The 26,282-nt window shown below is 32.9% G+C and overlaps 1 protein-coding gene across 3 annotated transcripts in view; it reads right to left on the bottom strand.

Annotated features, from left to right (window-relative positions):
- CSMD3 (CUB and Sushi multiple domains 3) overlaps window positions 1–26,282 on the bottom strand; it is a 1,625,828-nt gene that overhangs the window by 934,383 nt on the left and 665,163 nt on the right. The window contains exon 7 of one of the 3 annotated variants that reach the window (XM_036758935.1): window positions 14,446–14,757. The exons of the other annotated variants lie outside the window; for them this stretch is intronic. Within the exon in view, the coding sequence (XP_036614830.1) occupies window positions 14,446–14,757 (312 nt within the window). The remainder of the gene's footprint in view (window positions 1–14,445; window positions 14,758–26,282) is intronic. 3 annotated transcript variants of the gene reach the window in all.

The raw sequence follows: 26,282 nt of genomic DNA, 5'->3' as shown, positions 1-26,282 counted from the left end.
TTCCCCAACTCTATCTCACCTTTGTCTCTAGGTTCTTTATTCAGCTATATTTCTGCCTGCCTATCTTCCTATCTTCCTGCCTATCTTACTTCCTATCTATCTGTCTATCTTTCATGTTAGAGAGATAATTTCACATTTAGGGCTATAGAATAGATAGTGTTTATAGCATTTTTTTGTTGGCTTATCTTCCTTCTGGGGAATATTTGGAAAGCCATGATGCTAGAAATAGGCTTGTTTGAAGTAAAACTCTCAATAGGACTAAGATAGCCTTTCCTAATTTCCATCACTGTAATTGTTCTTTCCTGCCACAAATTATCATGTTATACTTATCAGTTTAATGCTGTATCATGCCAATAGAATGTAAGCTCTCTGAAGTCAGAGAATATGTGTATACATGTATATATGTTTATATATCTACATATACATATATATATATTATATATGTGTCTATCTACACTACTTTATGTATGTGTATATGCATTTATGTATGTATATATCTACATTGCCTAGTCCTGTGCCTTGCTTAATAAATGCTTCCTAAAACAAAAGCCATACTAGGTAAAGCAAATCAAAAGAGTTGAACTCTCTAGGCTTACAAGCTGCCTTGTGGTTGATAATATTTCCTAGTGCCATCCAAACCAGATTAAAATATAATTGGGAAATAATTAAAGAAATAATTAAAAAATACAAAAGAATTTGAATAATGTTAATTAATGGTTTTCCAAGTCAATATGTAGAGATCCTTGTGTACAGTTTAATGCTGTCTATTTGAGTTTGACACCACTGGAGTAGATTAAGTAATGAGTGCGTATTTTAAAAGTATTAGAGAGAACAAGGTGACAACTTAAGGGTCACAGGAGCAAAGTTCCAGAAAAATGGAAGGGACATCAGTGGTTTTCTATAGACCTCTCTCATTTTGTAGGCGAAGAGTCTGAGGTCCAGAGGAAATAAAGTGACTTAGGTTACGTCACAACAGTAGTAACCAGACATGTACCCAGCTCCTCTGATTCTAAATCCATCATTCTTCCCACTGTCCCAATCAACAAAAGAATATGGGGCTCATATTGGTACAAAACATGAAATTATACTGTTTTATGTCTATATTGTTTTAATGTGTGCTCTGGCTTCTACTACTGAGCTATCTCAGAAACCTACTTAACTCTTTACGATAAAATTTTATTTCAGCTATTTTATTTTTGTTTTCCCTTGTATTAGACTTTTATAGGTTTGAGGGAAATGCTTTATTTAGGAGAGGCTTGTATTCTCACTCCTAATATGGCAGAATAAAAAACTGTCAAAGGAATTAGACCAAACTAACTTCTGACCCCTTCAACATATTTCCTTAAGTACAGTATATATAGGTTTAGTTTCTCTAAAATGATTGTTAACATTATCATGATTATTATTGAAATTTAAGTAGCTCTTCTTTGTTTAAAAATAGCTTACATTCATTATTTCATTTGATGACGAGCTCACATAGTAAACAAAGATGCAAACAAAGATAGGTGGCTAGACTGTAAGCTCCACACCATATCTAATCCTTAACATCCAAATAGCACCAAGGACACATAGACAGTCACCACTAACTAGGTTGAAATGAAATATACATTGATACCTCTTTCCTCATTCTTGTGCTCAGTGTAATTAGTTGAATTACTTAAATATGATATAGATCTCAGTAATTTTGCTTAGGTACCTAAAAACTCAATTTAAAATACTGTTATCACAATCAATAGAATGAATAAAATATAAGAAGTTAATGATTTATAATGACATCAACAAAAAAAAAACATTGACTATATTCATTAAGAATAGTTCCATAGGATTTACTTAGTTCCTTATATAATTTAGAAAGAAAAACTCAAACAAATAAGGAAAGGGACAAGTTAGATATCTTGTAAGTTCTATAATTTTGTATTTATTTGAAATCACCACTAAGAATTATCCAAAGATTATTTAAAACATTAAAGCTATGAACAGACATATAAAACCATAATAAATATAATGTATATAATTATGAAAATTGTCCTATCTCTATATAGCCAATGACAAACTGTTCCACCATTTATACATCTTCTGGTCTTCCTAAAAGCACCGAGGTTGATGGTATGTGTCCATTTTGCACAACAGCAAGAGAACCATATGCTTTATAAGCATACAAGCAAGTACAGCACCTTGTCACAAAATTGGATGAAAATAGTCCAAAATAATCATAAGATAAAAGTATCTAAGGTGTTGCAGAATTTCTTCATATCCCAAAGGCAGTAGGAGCTTGCTCTGGCACTAGGTTTATTTTTTTTTAATAAGAAAAGAAAGTGACCAGTAGTTTGTCTATATTATAATTTTAAGTCCATAACTACTTATTAATCTATGTACCCCCACACTCTTGTTACTTGCAGATACTAAAATTACATGAAAAGTTATGAAAGCCATGAGTACCTTTAACATGATACACCACTGAAACCAAAATGGAGTTGCAGAGTTAGGGAAGAAGCATAAAATCAATAAGGATTTTGTGAAGAATATATGATATAAGAAGAAAGTGGATATGATTTTCTGTCTCTTTGTTCTAATTAGGAGTACAAGATAAATCTGGGCCATTCCTTTTATCAATAGAACAATGATTTTGAGCATCATTTGTGGAACATGGTGAATAATGACACTGTTTAGCTTTAGTCTTATAATAATCATTCCGCATTTTGGATATAAAATTACGTGAAATATCATATATGATCACCCTCATCTCCCATGTGCCCAGATTTATAAACTGTAAAATGTTGGGTAATGGTAACATGGATTTCATAGAGCTAGGTAATTGTAGCAACCAGTTAAAAACTAGGAATGAAAATAATAATATATTGAATTGTTTAAAAGGAGCTATCAAATATTTAAAGGAAGAAACTACGTTAGGCTGGGAGAAAATGGTAAAATGTAGAAATCTGACTGAATTTATCAGGAACAATATTTTCCCTCATTAATAGGAGCTGACATTTATGTAGTACTTTATGTTTTTTTTTACATTTGATTCCCTCAACAAATCTGTGGAAAAGGTAGTATAAATATTATTAATACCATTTTACAAATAAGATTTGAAGACTTTCAATGTCTCATCCAAGGCTATACAATTAGGTTGATAAAGGACGGACTGAAATGTAGAACTTTTCCTAACCTCTACTTTTCTCTATATAGGCATGATATGGATTAAGTTGAGAAGTTGTCTGTTTCTCAGAAAACTTTCTTATAATAAAAATATTAAAACTACAAACCCAACTCACAATCAATCCTTAAAGCCTTGCCCTGGAAACCTTAGTGTACAGGTCTGAGCATATTCCCTTTTGGGAAATTGCCTTGTCTAGTGTGTAGTTTTATGTAGTATAATACAAAGAACTCTAAACATAGTGCTAACCTGTCTGACCCTGGCTAGAATTCTTATTGAAATTCCAGATAAGCTGTTATCAAAAAAAGAAAAAAAAATAAAGTTCAGAGAATTAATATTATCATAAAAGTACCAGATGGTTAAAAATGCATCTGTTTAAGTCCTTTTAAATACTCTATTCCTCGTAGATTTGCAGGGAAATTCTAATCTTTAGGGCTTTGACTTTCCTCTTGGGCTAAACAATATATTAAAGAGCATGCAAAAGTGATACTAAGTAAAATTTTATTTTTATGTCTGTGTAGACATGATGAATTGGTACAAGGAAGCAAAATAGTCTCTTCAGTATGATTAAATATATATTATATACATCCTAACATTGAACCTGAATGTGCTACAAATACAACATGGTAATGCTTTCTTAGAATAACTCATTATTGACCAGTATATAAGAATCCTATTGAAACTTAAATCAAATAATGTAACAATATTGATAAAATACACATTATTCCCATCTGTAATCACAATATGTTTAGGATGACCTTTCTTATTAAATGTATTTACTCATTTTATATTTTAAAAACATATAACAAAGAAACATGAGTATTATTCACTATTCTATTATTACTTGTGATTCAACATGTTAATTATATAAATGGCTAAGTAATATATCAGTTTATTTTTGTGTTTGAGAAGTGTTTTGGAATACTGAATTTCCAAAGAAATTTTTGTCGTACAATTTCAATGAAATTTCCACAGGGCAATAAGCCTTTACTGATTTTCTCACCTAAAATGTTGGCAGCACATATACAAGCAACAGAAATTAGTTATTTGGGGGCATGTTAGTAGTTTGGTGTTTTGGTTTGAGGGGATTAGAGGTAAAGTTAAAGCTATTATATGTGTTTAAAAAACACATTGCCTTTAGTGGAGATTCTTGGCCAAGTCTGGGGCGCACAAGAAACTACTTCATTAAAATATTCCAGTGGCATCAGTGCCTCCAGTCACAGCTATTCCTAAGGATATTGTTCAAAGGGCAGGTGATTTTGATGTGAAAGGAGACAGAAGGTAAGGTAGAAAGCATAATATGCAACCAGGGAAGGCTAGGCTCTCTGGGCTACTACAACATCCTAGTCAGTTTAAGAGCAACATGTTTATATCTATGTCAGGTAGGCTATTTGCGTTTGTGTGAACAAACCCACAGGAGTGGGTGATAGGAAGTCAGCATGTCCTACTATCAATTCCAGAAATGATCACAGATGATTGAGCTGTTGAATAGCTAAGGCAATAAGTATGAATTCGATAAATTGGCATGCAATTAGAACTTTAAACTTTGCAAAGTACTTTCTTTTATCTCAGTTACTCCTCATAACAACTCTGTATGGTGTGTCAAATGCTATAATGTCCATTTTACAGATGAGCAAAACAAGGCTCAGAAAAGTTATATGACTTACACAACTAATATATGTCAGAGGTATCTGAATGTATTTGAAGCCAGTTTCTTCTTTACCCCAAGATCAACACTCTTTAGTGTTGCCTCCCGCTAGACTGTTATTCATAGTACATTAGACACCTACTCCAAAATAAATTAGTGAACACTCTCTCTTGGTTCTGTTCCTACTTTTTTTGGGAGTTCGTGTTCATGAAAGAACTCTATGGTAATGCCTATACACTACACTGTAAAATTGGATGTTAGTAATTATTTGTCTTTTTTTAAAAAATTATGAGATATGTGTGTGCGTATGTATGTATGTATGTATACAGTTGTCAGAGTGAATGAATACTTTTGTTTTCTTGACTCAGTTATATGTAGAACTGGTTACAGCATTGTGTCTACTAGAGTGAGGAAAAGAGCATTTTAGCCCAGGTAACATATATTAAAAGAATGTGGTTAATTTTCATTCCCTTAAACTACCCAGATAGGATGCTTCATTCTCATACAAAGGTTTGTTGTTACTCAGTCATTTCAGTTGTGTCTGACTCTTTGTGACCCCATGCTTTTTGGCAAAGACACTGGAGTAGCTTGTCATTTCTTTCTCCAGCTCATTTTACAGATGCAGACACTGAGGCAAACAGGGTTAAGTGACTTGCCCGTGGTCACACAGCAACTGGGTATTTAAGTCTGGATTTTAACTTAGGTCTTCCTGACTCCAGGCCCAGCACTCTACCTACTGTGCCACCTAGCTGCCCTGATACGAAGGTTGGCATAGGTAATAAAAGGCTACTGGTAGAGTATATTGGGTAGCTGATCCTACCAAGCAGGAAATACCACAAGTATATTCCCGCTAATAGATGGTAGGATCTGAGGACCAACCTAGTTAATCTTAGAGGGTCTCATTATGAGAAAATTTACAGGGTAAACTTTTCCAGTGTGGAATTATTTTGGTTGTATCAAATCAAAAAAGCTATTTATTACTGTGTAGTGTAGAGTGTTTGCTATCCACATCAATGAATCAAGTATCCTTGAATTTAAGAATCATTTAAGCTATAAATCATTTGGTAGACTGAATAGAATTTTATATACATAATGAATTAAATACATAACATATACATAATATGCATTTCTTTAGCATATGTTACAGCCTGGTTATATCCACTGTGCCCCTTTCCACTGCCCCTTGAGATATACTTGTTTATTCTTCAGAGACTATAGTATTCTATTCCTTACAGCCCTCCTCTTTCTCCTCCTCCTCCCAATAACACTAGAATATTGGAATTTTTAAAATTAGTTATTTATTCTAGGAGAAGTTGAGGATCATTAAAAGAATTCTGCAATTCAATGGACAAGTCAAATCAAAAGGCATTTATTAAGTGTCTACTGTGCGCCAGATAATACGGTCCACTTATATTTCTTCCTCTTGTTTAACTCTGGGGCCAAAATGTTGATTTATACTGCTTATCCCAAATACATACACACCAACACACACAGTACAAACACACACAATCTATATTATCTATTTAACTAAACATCAAATTAAATAGTTAAATGTTAAAAGTATTATTGTTTTTGACATATTTGTGTTTTAGGGATGGATAGATACTAATTTAGCAATTAATAAGTATATTTTATTTGCAATATATTCAGCATATCTTCATTTCAGTTTTCATGTTTAGATTCCAAACAACTTTGGAAACAAACTTCTGGGATCAGTTTTATTAGTATACCTTTACTTTATATTTCCTGAAGAATTTTGGTCTACATTTACCTGGGACTTCTTTGGAGTCCACTGTGGTTTATAATACATAGGTTAACATGAACATTTTGTGAACAATAATTTTATACTTCAAACTTTTCTTTTTAGGCAGGACAGAAAGACAGTACAAATGATGGAGAGAGCATAAAACTGGGAGTTTAGAGATTCAAATTCTAGCATCAGCTATGAGGAACCTAAATCTCTAAAATTTACTGTTTCTTTACTTGTAAAATAGGAAAAAAAATATTACTTGCATCATCAAAAGATTTAAGTAAAATGTGTGGTAACCAGATTGAGAAAGGCAAATAGTCTATTTACTTATGATTCTATGTCTTTGTCCTATACTTAATTTTTGTTAACCATAGGCATTAGGTACACTGCTAAATACACAGTAGGTGTTCAATAAATAATTGCATATTTTTTTGACATTTGCACTAAAAATACTACCATATACACATCATTGAAAACAGCAACAAAACTATCAACCTAAAAGTATAGTAAAAGATTTTCAACAGGAATCACAAACATGAATGAAGCTCAATATATTTTGGATTTAATACTGATATATTCCTTACTAAGAATAAACTGTAAAAGGTTTTGAGAACATTATGTTAATCATTATTAAATTTTTACTTGATAGCACAACTTTTTTATCAGTACAGATGGTTAAAGCACTTGCTTATAGTCACGCAGATACCAACTGTCAAAAGTAGTACTTGAAGTAATCCTTCCTGACTCCAAGACAGCTTTCCATCCATTATACTATGCTGCCTCTGGATAGTGAAAATGGTTGAACAACCCTATAGATCTAAATATTTTAATATATCAATATGCTACCAGTTAACTTTACTAGTATTACTAACAAAAACAAAACAATCACTTACTTTACACATTTTCTTTTTTGAGGCAACTGGCATTAATTGACTTGCCCAGAGTCACAAAGTTAGCATGTATCTGAGGATGGATTTGCACTCTTGTTTTTTCTGATTCCAAGGTTGGTGCCCTATTCACTTCACCACCTAGCTGCCCCACTTTATGTAGGTTTTAAAGAATTACAAAGCCCTTTCCCCATAGCAACCCTTTGAGGTAGATGTAGACTTCTAATGTTGGGATTCTATTCTAGTATGAAAAATCAAAGAACCTTAGTTTTTTAAGAGAACAGGAACATAATAGGGAAGTCAATTTGTTTCCTGATCTCCTTCCATAAGGAAGCAAATTCAAGGGAAAATTTCTACAGTTGTATTTAGAAAAATGTCTTCTGTTGAAAGTGAATCATTTGATTTTCATTTTGCTTTTAGTAGCAAATAAACAAAAAATGAAATGAATATTACAACTTTCTCCAAAAGATGAAAAAAAATTGTAAAAAAAATTTTAAACACCTAATCAGAAATACTAATAAAAACTCAAAATTCAAACTTACACAATCTGTTATATCATATTAATATGATTAGTTATTAAATATACTGTCAGAAAATATATGAAAATGAAACATTATGGATATAAATATTCATAAAAAATCTGGCATGTAAAAAATACCAAACATTTTTATCACTGAATAAACACCTATTATTAAATAAAATATCTATTGGAACAATAATTAAGATAGTTTAAAATGAGTAAAGGAGTTAATCTAGGTGAAAAAAAATCCACACTTTGTAAATGAAAAACAGCTATTAAAACCTGATAGTATTCAAAAGCGAATTATTCAAATTACAATTTAAGTTGACATGATTTTTTACTAAAAATTACAGAAAGTTTTCCACAAAAAATTTACTTTATTTCCTCATGTTTATAAAAATGACCATGAGTTCTGGAAGTTCTCTCAGGAGAAAGAAAGCTCTGGCATGTCCCAATAAACTGAAGAGACTGCCTCAGGATACAGCAGAAATTATATCTTTTGTCTAATGTATTTCAATTTAGGAAAGTTTATTATCAGGATGTTGGTCATTAGATGCTTTCTATTTTTCAGTCATGGAGATTTCCTAAAGACTGTTTCATCACCAGAGTATAGATTTCCATCCTATAGACATATGATTTGATCACTGCAAGACATTCCTAGTATGGTAACTCCTTACCACAACAGAGGTCAGTAACTAATTTGTAATTTATAATTTTAAAGAAGTCCTCAGGACACTAAGGGATTAAGAATATCCTAGGAAATTGAACCCAGAGAATCTTGATGCCATGGCTATATTATGGATTCTATGAACCATACCTTGCTATTTTTTCCAAAGTATGGAAGTTAACGATCAAATTTAGAGTCAGTTAAATAGGGTAGTTTATTAATAATTAAGGAACTATTTAAAATGACACTTAGGTACTTGCAAAATACAAAATGAGAAAAATGCAGTTTTATTATTTGGATTTTTTCTCCATGAAGCAAGACATTCAGTTATTTATAAATATTTGGTGTGATGTAAGCAGGGGAATGGGGCAGCTAGGTGGCACAGTGGATAAAGTGCTGAGTCAGAAAGACTCTTCTTCCTGAGTTCAAATATGGCCTCAGACACTGTGTGAACCTGGGCAAGTCTCTTAACCCAGATTGGCTCAGTTTCCTCATCTGTAAAAGGAGTTGGAGAAGGAAATGGCAAATCACTCCAGCATTTTTGCCAAGAAATGAGGAATCAGACTTTACTGAAAAATAACTGAATAAAACAACTACAACTTGGGAATAATAGCTGAAATTTCCATGATGCTTTAAAGTTTGCAAAACATTTTATGTGTTATGTCATTGAGTCTTACAAAAATCCTGTGCTGATATATCACACTATCTAAACTGATCTTAAATAGTCCAGACATTTTTTGTTTACAAATATCCCATTAAACAAATTCATTCTCTCTCTCTCTCTCTCTCTCTCTCTCTCTCTCTCTCTCTCTCTCTCTCTTCTCTCTCTCTCTCTCTCTCTCCCCCATATATATTGCTACATCTCTCTCTCTCTCTCTCTCTCTCTCCCTCTCTCTCTCTCTCTCTCTCTCTCTCTCTCTCTCTCTCTCCATATATATTGCTACATTTATCATCTATCTATCTGGCTTGGTTATATAGATATTATTATGCTTTTCAGTGGATATCGCGTGTGTGTGCGTGTGTGTGCACATACACTTGTGTGTGTTTGTGTGTGTGTATGTAAGTAAATATTTTGGGTAGCTGGGTGGCACTGTTCTAGGCCTTCAGTCAGGAAGACTCATTTTCCTGAGTTCAAATCTGGCCTCAGACATTTATTAGCTGTGTGAATCTGAGTAAGTCACTTAATTCTGTTTTCATCAGTTTTCTCATCTGTTAAATGAGGTAGAGAAGGAAATAGCAAACCATTCTACTATCTCTGCCAGGAAAACCCCAAATGGGGTCATGAAGAGTCAGAAATGATGGAAAAACAAGTGAACAACAGATGCTATTATCTTCTATCAACATTCAATATAATATAGTCACATTTCACCCCTTATCTATCGATCTGTCTGTCTTTTCTGCCTACCTACCTAAATCAACTATTAACTCTGTGTGTGTAGTAAATATATATATATATGGGGGGGTGGGGGGGTAGGTGAGGTGGGTGCATTTAAGCCTATGATTTCATGGGTATAGGGAACTCTGGTTGAGGAAATTCCCTCTACTAACATAGAGCCACAATTATCCAGCACTTTATGGTCTTAGAGAGCTCATATATTCTCAATAATTAACTATTCCCTTTGTAAACATCAGGTTACATGACTATGTATATTTTAAATCAAGTTCTATGGCTAAAACTTAATGTCAGCATCAAGACTACTTGAAGAAATAATAATATATGGCATAGCATTAGTAGATATTTTCATTAAGTGTGAATGATTTTCCTTAATATCACTTCACACTTAGCTATCTATCATCTATTCACTTATTTTTAACAACTCAGAATCAATTAGAAAGCAATATAGCCCAATAAAGGGCAATGTGGAATAATCAAAATATTTCAATTAGAAGACCTAGATTCAAACCCCGATTCCTTTCCTAATTAACTTTATGACTCTTGACCAGTTAGTCAGACTTTCTAATCCTTAGTTTTGTGACATGCAAAATGTGAGTAGATGACTGACCTTCTTATTTTATATAGTTTTTCTGAGGAAAGTGCTTTGTTAATATTTGTGTTATATGATGTTTGCTTTTATTCCATAACTCTAGAACTATCTTGAGATGAAACAAAATAGGAGATCAGTTGCTCAGAATTGTATAGATAAACATCGGAAGAAAAAAGGAATTTTGATGATAGGATTTGGAAGAATTCGTATTTATTTTTGTGTAGGGCAATGAGATGCAGTGTGGAGAGAAAGGTGATCTTGGAGTGTGAATGACCTAAGTTCACTTCTCCCTCTGACCAATGGTGTTCGTGGTCTTTAGGTCATTAGTAAGTTCCTAAATCTCTCTAATTCCACTCCCCTCCTCCAGCAACTATTTAAGACTAAAAATCTCAGAGAATGTATTGGGAAGAGGAATTGCTTTTCTGAGAATACTGTACCAATGAAAGCAAAAGTATGATTCATATGTGTGTGTACATATTTTTGTGTTTATATATACACATACACATATACATGTATATATATATATATATATATAATAGTGTAACATGCTGTATGTTAAAAAGCTGCCTTATAAACACTTTGAATTGTTTCTAAGTGTACACACACACACACACACACACACACACACTTACTCACGGAGCCTACTTTCTCTTTCATGATTACGCCAAGGTATAGAATACATTTTGCAATAAGAAAAAAATCTAAAAGTTAACATTTATATAGCACTTAATATAAGCCAGGAAATGTGGTAAGTGCTTTATAATTATTAACTCATTGATTCTCAAAATAACCCTGGGAGGCAAAGATTTTTTTTACCCTCATTTTACAGATCAAGAAAATGAGGCAAAACAGTGGTTATGTGAGTAGCCCAGGGTCACATAGCCAGTAAGGGTCTAAGGCCACATTTGAACTCTGTTCTTCCTGACCTCAGGCCTGGTTCTGTCTACTATACCACCTAGCTGCCCCAGCTATTATCATTAGGGTGAAATGACAAATATTAGCTATGTTGCAAGTATATTTGAATTAATTTCCTAGTAAATGAAGGTAAAAACATTTTCCTCCCCTGAATCATATAGACTTTAAACTCTGGACTTACATTAAAAAAATCACTGATATAATTTACTTTCTATGTGACCTCTAATTGGGAAAAAGGTACTCTGATTTAATACTAAGCCATTTCTTTTGCAGAAACCTGGCACTTATAGGACTAAACATTTTCAAGATCTACTTTGGGTAGAATACAAGCTCTTTAAGGGTAAAGACATTTTTCTTTTTACTTTTTGCCTTTATATCCTAAATTCCAATCACAATACTTTACATAAAAGAGACCCTTAATATGTGTTTGTCAAGACGAAATGAAGAAAGTTTCCTTGTGAAAAAGGAAATCTTCATTACCACAAAATCTATTGCTCTCTTGTCATAAAGAGAAGTAGGCATTGGAAAAGAGTTTTTCTTTCATTCAATTATCCTTGGGAATATTTCCTTTGAAATTAATATCTTGTAGTATAATCATAAATGATACTTATGTCACTCAGAAATTCCTGTTGAGCAGTTATAGAAGGGAAATGGAAACTAATTTGTAAAACTGCATACTTTGAGAGGCTTAAACAGAGAACATTTAACATTTTTATCAATGAACATAATAATAAATTTTAAATTGCTTTCTTTTCAAAGAGGTTAAACACATACCCAAATTGCACCAAGGAATGTGTACAGATGACTTTTTAAATGACCGGAGAATAATTATTTCTAAGGAAGTTCAAATAAGAAATGTAAGTTTGGAAAGAAGGTGCAATACAGAGAATGAATTAACATAGTTTGGGGTGATAATGAATATAATTAAATAGGAAATTTAAGTAATCTTGGAAACTATGTTGAGAATAAGTCTACATGCTTAATTGATATTTGCTTTTATCTACTTACAACTTTTCAGATTTAACTTTCTTAAGAATCACCTTTTTCAACTAGCATACAGAACCTAGCTTTTTTTTTTTTTTCTCAATCTAGATCTTCTTTTCTTTTCCCACCAAAGACAACACTTCCTACATGAACTTAAACAGTATTTCCTGGTTTTCTCAAACAGTAGATTGTATCCAACAGTGACTATTTAAGCAACAACAAAATTTATTTTTCTGAAGTTTTCATATAGCCTGAAATAATTATACATTAGAAAATATTTGTACTTCAACTCCAATTCCATAGCTCAACTAAAAACTCACAGTAAAAATGGTCAGGTTTCAGTTATGCTTTTGGGTTGGCTATAAAATAGCAAGAAAAATTATCTAAACTGTGCTCCATACCTCCCCCTCACAAATAAATCATGATTTAAACCTAGATCTCTACCATTACTAAAATCACTTTCTGACACAAAACAAACCAATATAGCTAAATAATTTGAAAACAACAACAACAACTCTGAAATGTTGAAATATCCATGTATTTGGATGGGAAGAAGAATATGTTGGGAACAGGATAAAGAATTTTAAAAAAAAGCAGATTAGAATGTCTATGCATGGGCCATTTCAAAAAGCTTCTCATAAACAAGATGGAAAGTAAATGTTATTGCAAATATATGGATAGAAATGAGCTTCTGAGATATTTCTATATGATTTGCACTGGGCTTGTAGAAATATTTTTCCCTTCTTATTTCTCACTCTGCTTTGAAATAATGTGTAGCCATATATTATATCTAAGCATGAAATAAAAATGTAACATGCATAAATTATATTTATTATCATTTATTATAGAGATTGTACTCAAACTAAAGATTTATCTTATTTAATGTCAAATATAATTATGATTTAAGAAACAACTAGACATTCTTGACTAGAAATTTGTTCAATTAAACTTCTGTGGATGTATCCATTGGTAATTTTATACACACATATGTTTCTGCGTGGCACTATTCTAATTTTCTATATATTTGGGTAATTTAAGTAAAATGATGATAATTTTTTAAAAATCTTTTTACCTTTATTTCAATATAATCAATTTTAGAAGGTTGACTTAGAGTAACAATATAAACTATACATAATGAAATGCCTAAATATTTATGATTCCTAAATATGAATTATAAAGTTAACAAATATTTACTTTAAAGAACCATAAGATCAAGCAATGGCTAGTACCTCTTCAAAATAAAGGATTTCCTCCTCAATGGTAAATGGAAGAGTAAATTTGGAGAGAAAAGGCAATTGTGTGTTAAAAACCACCATCAGGATCTAGATTCATTAATTTCCCAAATAAATGATATTTTAGTGTAATCTCTGTATAATTAGGTTTCGTGTAGCAGAAGAAAATCAGATGTTTATGTTAGACACTTCTGACACATATTTCTCAAAGTGTAATGTCAAAACATGTGCACTAGAGATTGAACTTGCCTTAAAATATGACAACACCGAAAATATTTGTAAGCCAGCCTCAGTCTCCAAGTTGTCATGCTTTAACATTACACTTAGGGAAATATTTCTTCATAATTAACTATTTCAATGCCTCAGTTGATATAAACAAAAATCACACAATATTGTATCTTGACGGACTTGACCACAAACTATAAACTTTTAAAAAGTTGTTCCTTTTTCTCTTGCTCTCTTATCCACCTTTAAAAATATGATAAGATAGGAGATGCTAGATTGTCATTAATCTCTGATTAAATGCTTGGGTTTTCCCATAGTTTCCTACTCTACTCTTTTGTAAGACCCTGAGTGTACCCTTTCTTTAACTTCTTTCATCTCAGCCCTCTTTGTGATCTTGATTCTCTAATTTGAATCATTAGAAAATCATAGTTTTCACTAATAACTAAATGGGCACAAGTAAAATAACATCCAATACCTCTATGAGTAACAACTGCATGTTCTTTAGTTCTTTCTATCTGCTCAGCATTTCTTGGTCTTCTCCTTGTACTTTGCGTATCTGCTTGCTGAAGAAAGAGCCCGTCCTTGGATGTGTTGGGGTCCAGACCTGAATTTCTGAGGCTTGTCACTTGCACTCGCTGTTCCTCAGAAAGTCTAGGGGTGGTGACAGCTGTCACATTGGATGCAGTAACATCTGCAGATGTGCTAGCAACAGCAATAGCATCAGTGGCAGTCGCAATATGCTCCTCTAACTCACCAGTGGAGGAAGTGTGGGTCAATGTAGAAGAACCTGTGGGACACAGTAGCACTAGATGCTAACTTTTTCTTTTAAATTTATTTTTTTTAAATTTCTGATCAGTTTAATAGATTAAATCTCCTTCCATTACCTTAAGGACAATCAACATGGAGAGGCAAAACAATGGCACCTTATTAAAATGCACAAATAATCAGATTTGTTAAGTTGTTAGTAGACTCATGGATATTACACAGATATACACCACATTTTAATATACTGAACAGAAAAAATGAAAAACAAGATTTTTTTTATTTTTCCAAAAAGTCCTAAACTTTTTTTTTATTTTTCTCATTCTTTGCCAACAAACTCTTTTAGAGACCAAGATCTGTCAAAAGCAGAATTTTGACAGAACAAGAAATCATGAAACCACATGTGTCTTCAAATATGTTTTGAAAACCCCATGCCTCTCCTTAATTACTGGAAAAACACCATAACATCTTTTTTGTTTGTGTGTTAAAGAGGAAAAAGTGAAGATAAGATGGGAAAATGCATATAGGGTAGCAACTTTGAAATAACTATACTTTATAAATATATGAGAGGCAATTGTCACATAGTGAATAAAGGACTGGCCTGGGAGTCAGAGAATTTTATTTCAAATCCAGTTAATGACATGTACTAATGCTGAATATGTGTGAGTCACTTAATTCTCATTGACCCAGGAAACTATAAGGCAGAGTTTCTTGACTTGGGGTCAATAATTTTTTTCTCCTTTTTGATACTCTGATGTAATTGTATTTAAGCATAATTCATTTCCTTTTATTCACCTATACTTTATTTTTGCTTTTAAAGATATCATTCTCAGAAAATGTCCATAGGCTTTACTGCAACCAAAGGGTCCAGGAAATATAAACTGTTTAAGAAACCCTGCTTTAATGGTTACAATGTTTCAACACTGATAGATATTGGTATAGAGTGTATACCTATATAAATAGCCATCCTTGATCCTATCTATATGCATAGTTGGGGAACAAAATGAATACTGAGAAAAACTAAATATTGTGGGAGTGGAGGTTTTTTAAATTTAGTGGCATTTTCATTTAATGAGTTTTAAGAAAAAAACATGCAACCACAACAAATACATTTGAGAGGACATGGACAGAAGTTACATAGGATAGGCAGGCATAAATAGGATGTGAGCTGAATCTGTGGAAGGGATATCAAGATCATTGGGACCCTAGATCCATGAGAAGAATTTCTCATTCATGTATATCATTTCATTGGCCATTTTGGAAATTTTTGATCAAAGCAGACTATTCAACTTTACCATCAAAAATATGAATTTATTCATGCTCTGAAACCACTAACAAATCATAGTTGGCCATTACAGAAGTTTCATTGGCACAAATGGATTAGTAATAAGTTGTCAGGAAACTTCCAACTGATTCATGTTTATTCCAATGTGTCCAGGTAGGAAACAATTTGACCCACATACCTAAGCTTTTAAAGATTTTGATATAATTTTGAATTTTCATTCATAGAACAAAAGCAAGGATTTTCTTTTCTTCTCTCCCCTCCCCCTTATTTAATAATCTATTAAAAACTGCACTTGATTGTGGATAATCAAATTCTTATGTAATGCAGAAAATGTTGCTTTTAATAGAATCTTAAAACTGAACGTGAATGTGTTTAAAATTATCTTGACAGCTAAAATGCTTAACAAGGAAAAACTATTATTGAATTTTCAACCTGCAGCCTCTAATTATGTACAATAGTTGGTTCAGAGACAGAAGACTTCTGAGTATTTTTTAAGCCAATGTTCTATGTTTTTGCATACCTGCCTTCTCAATAAACTGTCTTTTAAAATTCTATTCTCTCTGTGTAATTACATGTTTTAGACCAAGAGATATCGGAGTATTCTAACCATTCAGTAAGAAGAAAAGAATTCTATATTAAAAAATAATGTGCCAGTGTTCTGAATAACTTGCTCTATCCTGTGTCCTGGAGTATAGCTGGATGCTGCAAAACTATCATGGAAGACATACATGCCACCCGGAAAAAGGAAAGAGCACCCACTTGTGCCAAATCTCCCAGCACTGAGAGGGATGGTTTAGCTTTGGTACACAGGCCTCTGTGTTTAAAACATGAATTAAAATGAAAATAAATTTCAACTCTAGGAATTGTACTTTTTAGAGGGGGTTGCGATAAAACCCTAATGATAGGGGTATTCAATGGAAGTGACTTGGACTTTAAGTCAGAAAGGCCCTGGGTTCAAATCCTGTCTCTGTTACTTACTAGTTATATGACCACAAGCAAATTACTTAATCTGTCTGAATTTCCTCATCTATAAGATGGGGATAATAATATTTATATCTGTTTCACAGACTGGTCTATGAGGATCATTGCTATGAATAAATGTGGGAAAGTATATAAGGTAACTTACAAATTTTAAAGCAGCATGTAAATGTTCATCGTTATTACAGACCCAATATACCATAATATATGATGTCTTAAATTGACTAATACTCAAATAGATCTGTGATCTCATCAATTTGGATACTCCCTCCAATGATGCAGATTGTAATTCATCCATACCTACTCATCTTGTTTCATTCCTCTCTATGTGCTCCCATGAGTTTGCCCCTGAGAATCTACCCGACATTCAGAAGGGCCTTCCTTATTTTCTCATGATATTGAGATGATACTAGTGTAGCAACCATTTGTCTCATCTGTTTGTTATCTCTCATCTTTGCCAGGTAAGCAGTCTATCTCTTTGATTGTACATTTCCCTGGTGATTTTCTTTATCCCTGTTCTATTAATCTACTAGTAATTTCATTTAATGAAATATTTCTTAAAACAAAAACAAAAAAAAACAACTTTAATAATAATCCTTACATAGCTTTGAAGAATAATGCTATTTTAACAGCTTGAGGTAAATAGAAAATAGCACTTCTCTCCCTGAAAAGTGTGAGAGACCTTTGATGTGTTGTGTATTTATTTTAATTTGTGCTACCAAAAATTAAAGTGTCCACATTGGCATTTACATAAATTATTTCATAAATATTAGAATCAACTCCTTTCATATTTATTTTACTTACACAGTTAAGCAGATTTTGTGAAAATGTGACACTAATATATTTTTCTCTAATTTAACACTCTCATCTTGATAATTTTGACTGGTGCCTGTTATCTAAGTAAACTTGGGTGTGTGTAAGCCCTTCTGACTCTCAGTGTCCTCATCTGTAAATCAGATCATGTACTAGATGACCACTAAGGCCACTTCTATCTCTAAATAACTGTGGAATAGGTATGCCTACATACATACATCAATGTAATCATAGCTTCAATAAAAATAAAGTGTTTATTCACACAGCTTCATTTTTTTATAGTTCTTTGGACGAGCTCTATGATTATACTAGTATGAGAAACTCCCTCTATCAATAAAGATGAGTGACTGCTGCAAATATTAACCCTAAACAATTTCCTAAAAGTACACTGAAAAGTTAAATGACTTGTTTAGTCACATAGTCAACATGTGTCAGATGTGGAGCTATAACATTTGCCTAATGTATCCTTGACAAAATGATTTGAATCTGATCCTGTTAGGATCTTATATTGATAGCCCAATGAACTGGTCTTATATTTAAATAAGACAAGTAAATCTTGGAATAGTGGTTGCAGGATAGGTTAAATAAGTACAAAATAAATTATTCCTGTCAATATTTCTCTCCTCTAAGGGCTTATCATTTTCATAGAGATGCAGAAGATTGATAAGACCTAGAAGTTTACATCTTAATTTCAAATTGTCTCCAGAAAGAGGAAGAAGTAGAACCTTTAAAATATATGAATAAAAAATATCACCTTGTTTGGGAGAATAATGTGGCTTAGAACTAAACTCATGAGAAGCTAAAGCAGTTTCCCTGACATGGTATCAGATATCCTTAATATACTCCAAATCCTCAGTGAACCAACAGAAGTAAACTGATTGGTTGTCTGATTTTTGTCTTTCCTGAGGTCATTCTGATTATACCAGGAACCTTAGAATATCTAGCAGCTTAAGATTTAGTAGACATACTGAGTTCTAGGCCCAGATTTAGGTCTTAGCATTTCTCTTTGGCTGACTAAATTAAGTCCCAGTCTGTCCCACAGTGGTTCAAAATTCTCCATGAATCTTTAAGCCTAAATTATCTGAAGGCTGATGGCAAAGGGAGCCACCTTTTGTCTGTAGCTGACACCACCAGGAAGGCACAGTGGAGTCTGCTACTAATCAAAACCCAGTGCCTCCAAAAATCTAGGTACAAATGATATAGATGTAGGAATGCTATGTATTAAAAAAAAATACAGAATTGTAGATTTGGAAGGAATATAAGAGTTCAAGTCCCGTTCCCATCGAAATTATGAATCCCTCTTGCTTATAGCCCTGTTCAATAGATGAGCACTGTGCTCATCTATCTGTCTTTGAGTCAGTCAGTGACCTTACCATAATGCTTCAAAGCCCCTTACAAAAATGCTGATCATCATGTAACACTTTTCAAAGTATGATTTTCTTTTTATCAGACTCTTGATAAGATAATGAAATTATCAAATAAAAAGACGCCAAGTTATGTTAATGTACAACATTTAAAAAGTGATATGAAAGAATAGAGATTCCACATGTAAACAATTTTAAGTATGATTTTCTGAAGAATGTTTTCCAAGATATCCATTTGAAAGGGTATGGAATTTGAAGTTAGCTTCCCTCCCCCCAAGTAAGAAAAATATTATTATTCTAATTGCTACTAAAATGCGGGGGTTAGCAACCATACTGAGAAATCAATTTTATATAAATAAATAGATTGCTTTGGAATATGTCTTGTCTTACACATTTTGTATGAAATCTATATGTGGGCAATGGCAACATAATCCAACTGACATGGTTAAAATGCAGCAAGATTAATTTATTTTTTTAAAGTAGCTGATGAGAATCAGTTTCACTACTACATAATCTTTGAGTTTTTTGTCCACAGCTATGATTTCATTGGTACAGGGAATTTTGCAGTGTAGAAATTCTCCCTACCAATGTAGAACAGCAACTTTACCACAATATATAGTCTTAACAACTTAAATAATTGTATATATTACTGAGAGATTAAATGACTTGTCTAGTTACACAGCCAGTACATGACAGAGGTAGGACTTAAAGACAAATTTTCATGACTGACTTAGGCTTTCTATCCACTCTGCCATAGTTCTCCTCTCTCCATCTATAGTGAAATATATATGGCCAAACTTTCCTTAAAGTGGATGACAATTCCATCATTGACTGGATAGGCTATAAAATTGTAATTAATAGCAATGTGAGGAGAGCACAATTTTAATATCTTAATAAAACTCTACCTATCATCTTATACAACTATAATCTTTGCACAAACATATCTGTGCTTTATTGTGCATTTACTATGGCTATACAATTTTTGTATAATATCAATACTTAGTCTTATTTTTAATTCTTGATTAAAAAATCAAATATTCTTGTTTAACATCAAGTTAATTGCAGTAATACTTCAAAAATATGAGCATTATCCAAAAATAAAAAAAAATTCACATCTTACAAGAGGAAAATTCAAATGTAAGGAAGATAAATTTACATTCAGATACATTCATTATTCATTTGAAATGAAATTAAATACAAAAGTATTAACAGTCTAATCAAAATTAAAATATTTCTGCTATCAAATCAATTAGTCAAATATCTTCCAAAGTAAGATATTTACAATTTTAACACATACGAAACTTACTTTCTTAAAATTAACAAGCACAACTTGTTGCAAAAATAAAATTGAAACCAAAATGACTTATGTACAAAGCATGCTCATTTAAAATAAGATACAAAAATTATCATGCTTCAAAAAGGTGAAATATGAAAAAGACTATGAATACAAAATAGGCTTAGAATTTAAATACTTCCAGGATTACAATAATTTTGTCTGATGATGATTATGGTGAAGTCTTTTCTTTTAAAGTTTGTCTATTTCTAGCAATACATTTTTATGTCATCAAAAATTAAAAACATACAACAATGGAAATCCACTTCCGTCATGTTTCAACAGTGAAATCATGCATGCTGATTCAATCTTCAGTCAAAATACCATGAACAGAATTGCTTTTCTCTTTTAAAAGTGTAATTGTTTATTTTAGGATGGTATAAGAATTTTGGAAATATTTCTTTCCTTTGCCTTTCCATATCAGTCCAATATTGAGACAAGTACTACACTGCAATAAGGAAAATGAAAATTTCTATAAAATAAACTATTGAAGAACAAATCATAATCCTTAATACAGTTGTGTTATACATGGAAAAGGAATATCAAAGAATATGAGCTATAAGAGACTGCAGTCATCAATTCTAACCCCCTTATGAAGAAGCTAAAATTAAATGATTTGCTCACAGGCGTACAGCTAGTAAATGTCAGAGAAAGAATAAACCTAGTTCTTCCTCACTCCAAGTAAAGAACTCTATCCACTATGTCTTGTTTCCTACTGATATGAAAAAATAAAAAATATTGATGTGAAAACTAAATATGGGTCAGTTCATTTTAAACTCAAAATTTTTTATTCATAGGGGTAAAAAGCGGCTTTAATTTCTATGGCAGTAAAGCAGCAATGGCTGCCATCTTGAGAGCCCCAGTAAAACTAGATCTAGGTCCAGGTCCACTTGAGGTATTAAGAGTTCCTTTTGGCAGAAATAAGGTAGTTCTTAGGTCCAGCATTGTTTTTCAATACTTCAAAGAATGTATTACTTTCTCATTGCCAAAGAAAAAGAAGACAAATTAGACTTGTATTTTTGGCCCAGAATGGCAAAACTCTGAACAATGGGTGGTAGTTGAAAAGAGGCCCATGTGGGCTTTGTGTCATTAAAAAACAAACAAATGAACAACAACAACAAAACCTTCCTAACACTAAGAACCACCACAAAATAGAATGTTCTGCCTCAAGAGGTAAGGAACATCCTCTTAGTAGAGGTCTTCAAGTAGAGGCCAGATGATCACTTGTAAAATATATTGAATTAGTGGTTCCTTTGGGGTATGTGTTGGACAAGATGGCCAATGAGGTCCCTACCACCTTTGAAATTCTGTGTTTCTGTGGCTATCCCTGAAGTACTGTTTTTTTTTTTTTCCCCAGCCACAAGTTGTTAAAAGGAACATCTAAAAAACATAGAGGGTATGTGAAAATTAGTGATTAAAGTGCCCCCACTGGTGAAACCTCTGCCCCTTAAAAACAAACTTAAATGGTAATGGTGTTATTTATGAGATGTGTGTATGTATATGTATGTGTGTGTGTAACTATTGTCCTGTAGTTTATTTTATATCGGCACTTTGTTTTCAAGGAGCTATTTATTTGTCCAAGGAAAATCCTGATGAGAGAGAAAGAAACTGCTATAGAATAAAGTAAAACATTTTTTTTAGAACTATATTCATTCTCTTTGTCAAGCAAGGTATCTGATATCACGCAGAATAATTTACCAATATTTTCTCAATTGCCTGAAAAAGTTAATTTACTAAAGAAGAATTCAAAAGTAATTCATTCTTTCAATGAGATGTTAAGCTATCTCAGCACATACATGTATTTATGTATGATTGATTATGTGTAAATGTAATTTGTATATGTAAGAAGACAAAAGAAAATGTTAACTTCAATAAAATTACAGCAAGGCCAGCTATTATGTTACATGTAAAATAATATTTTGTAATATTTTATATTTTGTATGAGAGAAGCAAGCACCATTAAAATGAATTATATTGATTTTTAGTAGTTGGTAATAAACTTTTATCACCTCATCTGAAATACCTAGAATACTACATTTCACTGTGTTTTTTAGGTATTCAGTGGATATTAATTATTCACAATGGAATGTTTTATTAGTTAATTATTATAAATAGCACTAGAAATTAGAGTTAGTAAATTAGATTTAGTATTAAATTTAGATTAGTAGACGCATTTCATTTTACCTTTTAAAAATCTGGGGAAAAAACACCTTACCATCAAAGTATTTTCTAATTTGTAATATTACTGAGCACATATACACCAAATAAGCTAAATAGTTAAATAAAAAGAAATCCTGAAAATACATTTACATAGTTTATAGTCCCACATATTTGAAGAACTCTTAATTTAAATGGTATGAGGGCTATTACTGAGGAAATCCCCTCTACAAATATAGATTGGCATTCTATCTGAAACTTATTTTATTAGAGAATGCCTTGGGCTCAATGAGGTTAAATTTCACTGGAGTGATACAACCAGAAAATGCCTGAGAAAAGACTTGAAACCAAGTGTTCATGACTGAAAGACCAGCTTTTTATACACTAATGTATGCTTCCTCTTTAATATTTAATTAATGTAAGAAATGTAAACATTGTAAAATTCTAGGATCATAGATTTAGAGCTGAAAAGGACCTTAGAGGCCATCTAGTCCAACCCCATTATTTGATCTCTGACTTGATTTCATTTTGGTATATTTTATATAAGTCATCATCATTAAATTATAAGTAGCAAAACTATTGCAGGTAAAAATAATCCCATAAACTCATATACAGTGATACTAAGGAGATTTACTATGAAGAGCTACATGAGGAAATGATAATAATAATAGCTAGAATTTTTCTAGAATTTTAATTTTTGTAAATCATTTTACGTAGGTTATCTCAGTTCACCCTTTCAATAATGTACAAAATATTGACAGAAGAACCACATCCTAACACTATTAAAATATTAATCTTGTTCAGCAGAAATTCACTGATTACCCTATATATTTCAGCATACACAATATATACCACTTTTGTTCCTGCATTTTCTCAAGGATATGGGGAGAATTAAAGTACTTTCAATAAATACTTATAGGAAAACCATATCAATAATGAGATATTTCATTTAACTGATTTAATTTTCTAAAGTGGGAGAAGAAGAATAATCCAACCCACCTCAAATTCAGATACATGTATTTCCTCCCTTCACAAATTTTAATTGAGTTTGGGAGCAAATGACTAAGCTGGTCTCATAATTTTGAAAAGGAAAGTTTTCCTTGCCCTTTGTCTGGAATTAATTATCTCCACACCTCCTCCCCATAAAGTTCCTAGCTTCCTACAAAGAATAGTGCAGGTGCTATATGTTACGTGAGCACTTTACTGATAAGGAAAACATGTACTACTCCCTTCCTCTTGAAATAATTCTGTACAAATTTATAGATAGATGATAGGTAGGTGATAAATCATAGACAGACAGACAGACAGATAGATTCTCTTCTAGAGTCTGCCCCTGATGTATATACTTCAAAACTATGTCCTCGCTATTGTGAGCTCACATTCTGGAACTTCCCTCAGCTTCTGGGGCCTCCTAGCCTTAGAAAAGATTAGCACCCTTGTAGTCTGTTGACCTAGGAATATTTCTTCACAAGGCCTGCCTCCTACCCCCTACATTTCATTGATGAGTTCCTCCTGGAGGCTGCGCATAATGGCATCACCTCCCTGGAGTCATGGTCCTTGAGTATGAAGGACAAACAACAACAATCATTTTAGGGAAGAACCCAGGTCAGCCTGCCTTCATTCTCCTCTGGGGCCTGTATTTGTCAGTACTCAGCAGAGCATCTGGCACTTAATAAAAACTTAGTAAATGCTTATTTGTTTCTTTCCTCCCTTCTTCCTTCTTTCCTTCCATTTATCTATCTATCATTTCAACAATCCGGCTAGCAGCTGTTGTGGGGGTGAAAAACCAAAGCAAGCCCAACAACAAGCACTCTACCAGCATGCTGCAAAAGCCCAGGTTGTTTTGATCTGCTTTACTAAGGAAAGCAATGTTAAGGGGTTAACAACCTTATTTTAATCCAGCATACAAATACCATTCACTTAGTTCAGGGGGAAAAGCCAGCACCCTGAACTTCAGAGCAAAATACAAACAAATTACAAACATCAACAGAGAGACCTTGTCTGATTCAAATCTCAATTCATAGTTACTAGAGTTTAACAAAGTCTGAACACCAGGGTTTACAAGCTGGAGGGCTCTTAGTTACAGATGCCTGGAGAAAAAGCCTGCAATGTCAGTATGCTGCTGAAGAAGTACTTTATTTGGACACTCTGTGTGAGCTAGAGAGATTAACTTGTTTTGACCCAGGGGTGGACATTTGAATTGTAAACAAATATTTGGGAATGTTACTGAATGACATGTTTTGCTTTGTTGTGAATGATATGTTTTAGTTTCCTGTGTAACTGGATCACAATGTATGTTCCAGGATCCATGGCTGATTAGATTATGTATCCTGGAACAAGGGGTGGAGTGTGTTGGTAAACAAAATGGGTTCTTAGCACTCTGTTCAACCAAGTGCCCTTGAAGAGTTTGGCTTTTGTTTCCTTTGATTAATTCAGCGTATTTCATTGAGTCTTACTAGGTGCTAAGCCCAAACCCCTACTAGGTGCTAAGCCTATGTGGGTGTGAAGCTCCCAGAGTACTAAGGGGAGGTGCTGACTCAAGAGCCAATCATTGGAGCCTAAGTTCTGGTCATTCAGATGACGTTTGATGACATTTGAAATGGTATAAGAAGAGAAGACAGAGCCATTTGCTCAGGGCTCTCACTCTTGGTGGCGTGGAGACTCTGGGCAGCTGTAGCTAAGAGCCCTCCAGCTCGTAAACCCGGATACTGGGACTTTGTTAAACTCTGGTAACTATGTATTGGGATTTGAATCAGACAAGGTCTGTCTGTTGATGTTTGTAATTTGTTTGTATTTGCTCTGAAGTTCAGGGTGCTGGCTTTTTCCCCTGAACTAAGTGAATAGTATTTGTATGTCGAATTAAAACAAGCTTGTTAACCCCTTAATGTTGCTTTCCTTAGTAATGCAGATCAAGAGAACCTGGGCTTTTGCAGCATGCTGGTAGAGTGCTAGTTGTTGGGCTTGTGTTGGTCTTTCACCCCCACAACAGCTGCTAGCCAGATTGTTGAAGCATCTATCTATCTATCTATCTATCTATCTATCTATCTATCTCTGTCCAGTAAAATGTAATTTCTTTGAGGGGAGGGAATTTTTCTTTTTATCTTTTTATCCCCAAAGTAGGTAGAGGGGGTTTCCTCCTTATAACAATCCTGGGAGATAAGAAGTGCAAGTCTTATTATAATCCTACATTATGAGAGGTGTGAGGTGGGTGATGTAAGAGAGAGATTTCCATATAGTAGAATCACCAGATGAATAGAATGATATTTGGAAGAGTTAAAATTAGGAGTAACTTGAAGTTTAAAGATACAAGACTCCAGAGAAAACTGTTCTGGGGAGCCATAGTTTTATGTGTTGTGTTTCATATTTGATCAATTTTGATTGAATAGAAATTACTGGCAAGACAAGCAGAATTTTAAAGTAATAAATTGTAAGACATTAGATTATTATGCGAGTAATCATTTGAGTGCATCTACACATTGGTAACATTAAATGCTTCGATATAAGCATTTTGAAATGCCATATTCAAATTGAATTTACTCAGGATGATTGAATTTAAAATGAATAAGTTGCTTAATTTTTTGAAATCAAAACTCACATGAATCTTTATTCATGTATGTGAA

The sequence above is a fragment of the Trichosurus vulpecula genome, chromosome 1 (assembly GCF_011100635.1).
Source record: "Trichosurus vulpecula isolate mTriVul1 chromosome 1, mTriVul1.pri, whole genome shotgun sequence".
NCBI lineage: Eukaryota > Metazoa > Chordata > Mammalia > Diprotodontia > Phalangeridae > Trichosurus > Trichosurus vulpecula.
The sequence above is the reverse complement of the archived record's forward strand: the minus strand, read 5'-3'. Positions and strand labels throughout refer to the sequence as shown.